This window comes from Diceros bicornis, chromosome 1 (assembly GCF_020826845.1).
Source record: "Diceros bicornis minor isolate mBicDic1 chromosome 1, mDicBic1.mat.cur, whole genome shotgun sequence".
NCBI classification, from domain to species: Eukaryota; Metazoa; Chordata; class Mammalia; order Perissodactyla; family Rhinocerotidae; genus Diceros; species Diceros bicornis.
In genome coordinates this window covers 89,769,952-89,779,576 of record NC_080740.1, presented here as the reverse complement: position 1 = coordinate 89,779,576, position 9,625 = coordinate 89,769,952, and the positions used below count along the sequence as shown (strand labels likewise).

General features: G+C 47.0%; 1 protein-coding gene across 1 annotated transcript; it reads right to left on the bottom strand.

Moving 5' to 3' along the window:
* Nucleotides 1-840: 840 nt before the first annotated feature.
* On the bottom strand, nt 841-2,061 carry LOC131412147 (mitochondrial import receptor subunit TOM7 homolog). The gene is given in 3 exon segments (XM_058551708.1): nt 841-1,095; nt 1,097-1,152; nt 2,008-2,061. Coding segments are annotated over 3 exon segments (204 nt in total). The 3' UTR covers nt 841-1,001.
* Between the last annotated feature and the right edge of the window lie 7,564 nt (nt 2,062-9,625).

Genomic DNA, 9,625 nt, shown 5'->3' with positions numbered 1-9,625 from the left:
AGGATGCTGTTTACAATCACTTAAAAGAGAAATGATACACATGTATAAATCTATCCAAACGTTACAAGACTTGTATGTTGAAATCTACAAAACACTGATGAAAAAAAATCAAAGACCTACATAGGTGGAGAAATGTGTCATGTCTCGGATTGAAAGACCCGGCACTGTAAAGATGTCATTTCTTCCCAAATTGATCTGTAGGTTTAATGCAATTCTATCAAAATTCCAGCAAAGTTTTTTTTGAGATATATACATGCTTATTTTAAAATTCATTTGAAAAGGCAAAGAAACTAGAGTAGTTAAGACAATTTTGAAGAACAAGAATAAAGTGAGAAAAATTGCTCTGCCCAATTTTAAGACTTACTCTAGAGCTGCCTTTATCAAGACAGTGTGGTATTGGCAGAGGGATAGACAGTCTATAAAAAATAAGTCAGGGGGCTGGCCCGGTGGCATAGTGATTAAGTTGGCATGCTCCATTTCGGCGGCCCGGGGTTTGCAGGTTCAGATCCTGGGCATGGACCTACGCACCGCTCATCAGGCCATGCTGTGGTGGCATCCCATATACAAAATAGAGGAAGATGGGCACTGATGTTAGCTCAGGGCCAATTATCCTCACAAAAACAAAAATAAGTCAGCAGAGGGGCAGGCCCTGTGGCCTAGTGGTTAAGTTTGCTGTGCTCTGCTTCAGTGGCCCGGGCTTGGTTCCCAGGCACAGACCTACACCACTTGTCAGCAGCCATGCTGTGGTGGCACCCCACATACAAAATAGAGGAAGATTGGCACAGATGTTAGCTCAGGGCGAATCTTCCTCAGCACAAAAAAAAAAAAAAAGTCAGTAGAGGTTCCACTTTGCCATACATGCATCTGTGTAGTAAGAGCCTTGTACCATCCAACTGGTGAACATCTGAACGACGTCCCATCTCTTATCCCAGCCGTAGCACACACCTTCCATGTTGTTCCTGTCCATTGATTGCTTCCAAATCCAAAGACCAAATAGTCCCTTATCCCCAAAGTAAGCTCAGAATGGTTGGATCAGGCATTCCAGGATCTGCATGCCTCTTAAATCCCAGATAAACCATGAGAAGAACAAAGCCCAGCGGATTGGCTGCTCTTGAAGAGCTACTGCAGCCTCTGCTTGGCCTCTTTGCTCAGCTTCACATGGCAACAGCCCAGCAGTTTCTTATAAAACTACACATACACTTACTACATGACCCAGCAATTGTACTTCTGGGCATTCCAGAAAAATGAAAATGAGTCCACACAAAAACATATGCACAAATGTTCACAGCTGCTTTATTCATAATAGCCCCAAACTGGGAACAACCCAAATGTTCTTCAATGAGTAAATGGTTAAACAAATTGTGCTCCATCCATATCATGGAATACTACTTAGCAATAAAAAGGAATGAATTATTGATACATACAATGACTTGTATGGATCTCAAGGGAATTATGCTGAATGAAAAAAGCCAATCACCAAGGTAACATATAATTCCATTTATATAACATTATCAAAATAACAACATTAGAGAGATGGAGAATAGATTAGTGGTTGCCAGGGGTTAGGGATAGGCAACAAGTGGGGGTGTGTCCATAAAGGGGTAGCAGGAGGAAGATCTTTGTGATGATGGAAGTGTTCTGTATCTTGAGTAGGGTGTGGTTGCACAAATTTACACTTGATGAAATTGACAGAACTACACACACACACAAATGGGTGCATGTAAAACTGGTGAAATCTGTGGATTGTGCCAATGTCAATTTTCTGCTTTTATACAAGATATTATCATTGAGGGAAACTAAGGGTTCCTAAGACCTTTTTGTAATATTTTTGCAACTTTCTATAAATCTATATTTATTTCAAAATAAAAAGTTAAAAAAAAAAAAGTCTGCGGGAAATTGGATAAAGACCCGACATTATGAATCAGATTAAAATCCAATCATCTTTGGGCTGCAGTTCTCTTATTTTAAGGTGTGGCAGTGGTGGGGGTAGGAGGTCATTCTGCTTACCTCCTTCCTATCGGAAGCTCTGCCTGCCAGCAACGACAACAGTGCCTGGCCCATAGGGGCCATTTTTTGAAGAATGAATGAATTGGCAGTGATGGGTGTCTTTATTTTAGTAATGGTTGGTATAACAGGCAACATCTTTCCGAGGGGTACACACCACAAGTTGCCCTTGGAGAGAGGAGCCTAGAGCTCCCGGACTGGACTGTCTCACTGCTTTTCCCTCAATGTCCTTTGAGCTCAGCCTTTACACTGACAGGAAGAACTTGCAGAGTTCTCTAGAAGGGCAATTTAATTGCCACTGGGTTCTCAGGGCCTGGTGGGGTCTTGGCATGTTGTTTGTGCTAAATAAATTCATTCAGCAAAATTGGCAGAGTGCTTCTGTCCAAAGCCAGGTGCTGTTCTAGGCCTGGGAAACTCCAGTGACTGAGACAAACTTCCTGCCTCCAAGAAGCTAGCATTCCAGGAGAGACAGACAATATACAAGTAAACAATAATTTCAAATTATAACAGGGGACATGAAGGAAAATACAGGGGCGGGGCATCCTGACATAGGGATGGTCTCAGAGGATGTGACATGGAGATTAGTGAGTCAGGAGAAAGCATCCTAGAGAGAGGGAACAGAATTTGCAAAGGCCCAGAGGCAAGCATGAGTTTGGGCAGGAGCACGGGTGACGTTGGAGAGGTGACGTTGGAGAGGAGGGCAGGGGCTAGGTCCCAGGGGACCTTAGAAACCACAGTGTTTCATTTGCTCCTCAACATCCTGAGGTATTTATTATTTTCGGCTTCCATTTGGAAGAACAGAGGCTCAGAGATGCCCCAGTCTAGGCCCAGGTAGAAAATGGGAGAATCAGGATAGCTTTGTAGTCTCCACTCCTGCATTCTCCAGGTCAGAGAAGCCACTTTCGAAAAGCCCTAATGGAGACCTCCCTTCAGTCTCTTCTTCCCCCTCCAGGCTCCAGGCACGCCCTCCAGGCAACCTACAACTTCCTGGACGCAACAGCAAGTGGAAGGCTTCTGTCCCTTGTAGGGATTCTTGGGGAGCTGGCAGCCACAGAAGGAGTGGTTTATTTTTTCTTTTCCTTTTTTTGGAATGGGGAGACTGAAGTCAGACTGAATTCAGCCCTGAATATAAACCTCCTTTGTCATTTCAGAGGAAGATGGACGATGTAAAAAAAAATGAGTTTCCACACGTCTCTTGCCCTCCTCTCCCTGTCTTCTCTGGCTTCCCTGTGGGAGGGGATGGAGGCAGTGGCAGAGCAAGTATCCCAATCTAGCCCCGCTCCTGTCAGCACCCCCTTCTCCATCCTCCCTGCTGGCCACCCTCAGGTTCCCATGGTTTCCCCAACATGCCCTGTTCCACCCCTGTGTGTGCACGCTGTTTCCTCTGCTTAGAAGACCGCTCACATTTCGTGAGTGCCCACCATGCTGCCAACTTCTCTCATGGGATCCTTCTTCTGTTTTCTTGACTATAAAACTGTTACTACCTTCATCACAGTTCCCGCTGAGGAAGCTGAGGCCTGAGGCCCAGAGAGGGGAAGTGCCATCTGCCCCTCAACCCTTTGCTCTTGCCTCACACCACATTGCCTCACAAATGCCTGGACTTCTCTCCTCCAGGTAAGCACGTTCCTTCTCCAAAGCCCGGCTGGGATTTGCCCTCCTCAAGTGAGCTTCCCCAGGCCCCTCCCTCAAGCCAGAGCAGGCCACCCTCCTCCTCTGGACCCCACAGCACACCATGGGGTGGCTCCTTTCCACGTCTCACCTGTGATGATCAGCCCTGCTGGTCGCCCATGTCTCTGCTTCACTAGACCGAGCACCATCACATTCACCATGTCCCCAGACTCTGGTGAAAGGGCAAGGACACTACAGGCAACAGTGAGCATGTTCTGAATAGATGACTGAATAAGTGAGCAAATGAGTGAGCTGCTGGGAGGGAAAGCGTGTGGGAGGTTGACGCCAGTCCCACGGCCCAGGTGACCTTACGCAGGCCCTGCCCTCTCAGATAAGTGCAAAATTAACTTATCTGTCCCATTTCCAATTATTTTTTGTATGATGATGACTCCTTTTGTCCCCCGTCCCTGGCCTCCACAGTTCTGACAAGCTGGGACAAGCCGTGGGCCTTGGCTGTCATTTTGACCTCAGATAAAGTCTGACAGAGAGGATCATGCTGGGAAAGCCCTCTTCACAACAGAGGGCTCCCTGCCGGTCGTGCTCAACACAATGGCAGGTCCCTGGGGGGCTGGAACAGGAGCCCAGCTCAGCCAGAAATTAGCCACATCTGCTGAGCGTGAATGGATTTATTTTAGTAAATGTATAAAAATTTTATATTATTTTAACCAAAGTCCATCCAGAGAAAAAAAGCCGGAAGCAAATATGCCAAAATATTAATGTTAATCATTTTGGTTGGTGGGAATGTGAATAACGGTATTTTCTTTTTTATACTTTTCTTCCATTTTTAAATAGAAAAGGCTCTGCCTTGTATGGGGGGCAGCCAAGCACAGAAACCAAATTATGCTTGCCAGTTATATTTCTCCATCCCAAAGGTGCCCTCTACTTCTGACCACCTCCTGCCCACAACCCACTCTTTCTGAAACCCGGACCCCACCGTTTCTGAGGCCTGGCTTTCAGTTCTGGGACCTACCCCACAGTCTTCTAGCACATCCGTTTTTGCCTTAAATTAGCTAGAGTGGGTTTCCTGTTTGTTGCTTGCAACTAAAGACCTCTGATATGGGCCCCAAATGCAAGAGCTGTGTGAGTGTGAGAATATCCAGGTGTGTGCAGTTTCTACATGTCTAAATGGGTACCCATGCCAGTTATGCCAGTTCCTGGCTCATAATGAAGCCAGAATTAAAGCAGAGTCTTATAAATGTGACTCTGGGAGTCCCGAATCATGTGATCTAGGCCCTTGCCTTGCTGGCAATCACAGGAGTTTGAAAAATTGACAGCATCTCCTTTAAACCACTTCTCTTGAGTATGAGCTGTCTCAGTCTAGCTGTAGGTAGGAGAGTGCGTGGTGTGTCTGGGGAACAAGCAGGAGATGTGTGCGGCTCATTAGCGTGACCCTGCGGAGGACAGGAACCGAAGCTGTGAAGTTCTGCTTGGGCCCCGAGCTGAAGCCCTCAACTTTCAGGCTGGGAAGCTGAACTTTCTCTTCTGACAAAGAGGGTGCTGAGAGCTTTGAATGCCCGCATGTGACCTCTGCTTTCAGAAAGAAATTGACAGCAGTGAGGAAGGCAGACCGGTGACAAGTGGCTGACTTTTCATGCCTACTCCCACCGCGTATTCTGGCCTCAATCTCACCCGGGCCCTCAGTTTGCCCAGAAAGCCTTCTAAGTCTCCCTACACTCTCTCCTGCTCTCTACAACAGCTATTTCAAATCTCCTGTAGACCTCTGACCCTGTCACTTCCTCCCAACCTGACAGAGAGAACAGACGCCGTCACATGGGGACACCCTCAACTTCGGCCCTCAAACCTACAAATGCACTGCCTTCTGCTCCCATCCTTCCTCCTGAGGCCAGCCCCTGCCGCCACTCAGTGACATCTTCCTCTATGCACCTTCACCTCTTTCTCTAAAACATCATCGCTTTTAGCATTTAAACGTAATGAAGTCTCTCTTACCTTAAAACAAATTAATGGCCCTTCCTACATCTCGGCTCCTGTCTGGCTTGTCCTACTTCCCCCATACCCTTCACTGACAAATTTTGTGAGACCTGCCTATATTCAGTCTTTCCACGTCACCTCCCATTCATTACTTCTGACGTCATACTCCACTGATAAATCACCTGTCAGTCACTGGTGACTGTCTTTATTCCTAAAGCCAGTTGTCAGAAACCTGGCTGTCATCCTCAATCTTTCCCTCTCCTTCACCTCCATATCTAATCAGCCTCCAAGTCTTGGTCGTCGTGCCTTCTAAACGGTGCTCATGTCCAGCATTAGCTTCTCTCCATCCCCATGCCACTCCTAATCCGACTCTAGCATGTCACCTTAGTCTTGCCTGCTGTCTTGCCCCCTCCCACCCAGTCGCCCCATGGTGACAGAATAGCTTTCTAAAGCCCAAATCTGATGTGTCTCCCTCGCTTAAAGCCCCTCAATGGACCTCAGGATCAAATGGGGGATTCCTTAACCTCATTCACATAATCTGACCCCCCACCCTGTGGGAACAGAAACATGGGGACCCTCACTGTGTCAGGTACCAGCTGGGGAACTTCTACACTCGGAAATGTCTTGTAAGAGGCCAATGAAAATGGTAATTAAGAGGTCACAGGCGACCATAAGTGATGAAGGTACCATCAACAGGAGGTTAAGAAGGAAGTGGAGGCTGGTTGTGCAAACTATCGGGGCAGGGAGGGAGACAGGGAGGTAACTTCTTGGGTAAAGATTAAGATTTTGTAAGGCGGGAGACGCCAAACATTTTTTGATGGAAGACAGAGATCCAAGCAGTTGAAAGGGGACAGTTATTGTAAAGGTTCTGGCGATGGCGTCACAGATGGGAGACTGAGCACGCACTGCAGGTAGGAGTATAATTAACTTTTCTGGACTACAATTTGGAGATAACACAAACATTTTAAAAAGTGAAAATTTCCATTCCTTTTTGACTCAGTGACTTCACTTTTAGGGTTTTTTTTCCCCCCTGAGAAAATAGAATGGATGTGCACACTTAGCTACAGGGATGTTTATCAATCTGCTATCAAGAAAAACAAATCGAAGTTTAACAACCTAAATGTCACAAGAAGAGTTTGATGAATTTATGGTACATCATTCAGTAATTACAAAAGAAAAATGTGTAAAAAAGAAATATAGAATGTGTGAAATAGAGATAATACAGTATTTACAATATTACCCCATTTCTGTAGGAAAAAATGTTTTTATATGCAATGAAAAGCCTGGGAAGATATACATGAGAATATCAATGGGGCCGGCCCCGTGGCTTAGTGGTTAAGTGCGTGCGCTCCGCTGCTGGCAGCCTGGGGTTCGGATCCCGGGCGTGCACCGAGGCACCGCTTCTCCGGCCATGCTGAGGCCGCGTTCCACATACAGCAACTGGAAGGCTGTGCAACTATGACATACAACTATCTACTGGAGCTTTGGGGGAAAAAAATAAATAAATAAAAACTAAAAAAAATAAAAAAGAATATTAATGGACATCTCTGGACAGTGTGGTATTACACATTTTTTTTTGTTTCTTTGCACTTCCTAAATTTTCCTATCCTGAATAGGAATTATACTTGGATCAGGAAAACAATTTATAAAATCACACACACACGGTGAGTCCATTATATGAAGTTTAAGACCAGGCAAAACATCTATGGTGAAAGAAGTCAGAATAGTGGTTATCTCTGAGGGCTGTTGACTGGGAAGACACATAAGGGAACTTTCCGCGATGACGAAATATTTTGCATCTTGGTTTTGGTGTACACGTAAAATTTTATCAAGCTGTGGATTTAAGATTTGGGCATTTTACTGTGTGTAAATCATATCTCTTTTAAAAGAAAATACACCCACACAACAGAAGGGAAAGAGGAAGCAGGTGATATCACAGGACGGGTTTGGGGAGAAAAAAGAAGATGAAGTTCTGTGACAAGACCTCCATCGTCTGAGGAAGTAGGCTGTTGCAGTAACGGGCTGAGTGAGGAGGATGCAGGTGGGCTTGGACTCGAGAAAGGAGGACAGAGTGGAGCAGTGCTCACGAGGTAGAAAGGCAGGGGGAGTGTGCTAGAGCTGGAGCAAAGGTGTGGGTGCCAACCCCGAGGGCTCCCAGGGTCACTGTGATACATGCTGGGATGCAGCTGAAGAGCAAGAGGAGAGAAGTTAACCGGCTGAGTTTACTTCAGGAATTGTGACAGTGATACTGGCTTGTATTGGAGAGGGGCATGAAGCCAAGACAATTCTAGTAGGAACTGAGATGAGCGCAGAGGGACAGAAAGGCTTTGAGGGCAGAGTAGGGACAGTGACGTTGGAGCAAAAAAGGCTGTGCTCAGAGAGGGACTGGTTCTGAGGTCCTGAGGGTGAAGCAGTTCCAGGCGAAGGCCAAGGTCAAAGCGCAAAGCCCAGCACGGCGGTGGGGGGGGGGGAGGGGGGAAGGAAGCAAATATGTACTAAGCATCCAGCTACCCAACGCCAGGCACTTGCCAGATACCGGCTCATGTAAAGGGCACCTGAACTTTGCAAGGATGTTTATAGATGGGGAAACTTGCCCGAGTCAGCAAGCCGAAGAGTTTCAAATCCAGACTTGACTCCAAAGCCTCTTTCCACCATCCTCAGGGCCACATGAGTCCAATCAGGAGCAGTGGGACCAGAATCTTAGGGAATCCACACGTGCAGATGTTCGAGTCATCCAAGTTGCTGGTGGAGAGGAAAATCTCAGTTGCCAACATCTGGGGTGTGGCCAGTAGCGACCAGAACAGGATAAAGTAGTCCAGGCAGATAGCATGGGCTTCAGCAGCCCTGTCCTGGAGGACCGTGCATCAAAGTGGCAGAAGACAAGTACAGATACTGCTTCCTGGTGCCAAGAGTCAAAGGACAATGAGCAGCGACTGCTTAAGGGTTTTTTTAAGTGGTGTCTTCAAGGAGAAACCAGGTTTCAGCTTAAGGGGAAGAAATCTGGGGGTTCTGAGAGTGAGGAAGATGGACAGCAGGAGAGGGGAGGGGTAGGGCTGTGAGAGGGGGAGAGGCTCAGCACTGCTAGCTGAGCTCACAGGCGTGAGGAAGGGACTGGGGGCTCGTGGTGACATTAGGGTACAAGGACACATGGTATTTCAACTGCAACACTGGAGGCGCGTCGAGAGTCGGGTACCACCTGCCCATAAGCAAAGCCTCAGCTTACCCTCCCCTTCTCTCTCCTCCCTTCACCCACACTGAGGGTAAACTGTTAGCAGTGGGCAAACCACCATCTGTTTTGACAACAGCAGTAGAAGCTACTATTACCCAACATCTATCGCTACAATCGGCCCCACTTTACAGATGATGAAACTGAAGCCTAGAGAGTTGTCACTTGGCAGAAATCATGGCCACAGCCAAGCTCTGAAACCAGGTGTATCTGGCATCAGAGTTTGAATCTTCCTTGACTCCGTTAATTGATGGCAAAATCTTTATGTGTAAACTTTACAATCATGAAGTGTTCATTTTTAGTGGATTCTCGCCCCTTTAAGGTGAATAAACTCTTCTTGTACTCACTAGATTGAGACGACATTCTACTTTACACTTAAGATGTACATTAAAAAAATGAAGGGGGCCGGCCCCACGGCTTAGCGGTTAAGTGCGCGCGCTCCGCTACTGGTGGCCGGGGTTCGGATCCTGGCCGCGCACCGACGCACTGCTTCTCCGGCCATGCTGAGGCCGCGTCCCACATACAGCAGCTAGAAGGATGTGCAACTATGACGTACAACTATCTACTGGGGCTTAGGGGAAAAAAAGGAGGAGGATTGGCAATAGATGTTAGCTCAGAGCCGGTCTTCCTCAGCAAAAAGAGGATTAGCACAGATGTTAGCTCAGGGCTGATCTTCCTCACAAAAAAAAAAAAAAAATATGAAGGCCATGGGGCTGGCCCAGTGGCACAAGCAGTTGTGTGTGCGTGCTCCGCTGTGGCAGCTTAGGGTTCGCCGGTTCGGATCCTAGGCGTGGACCG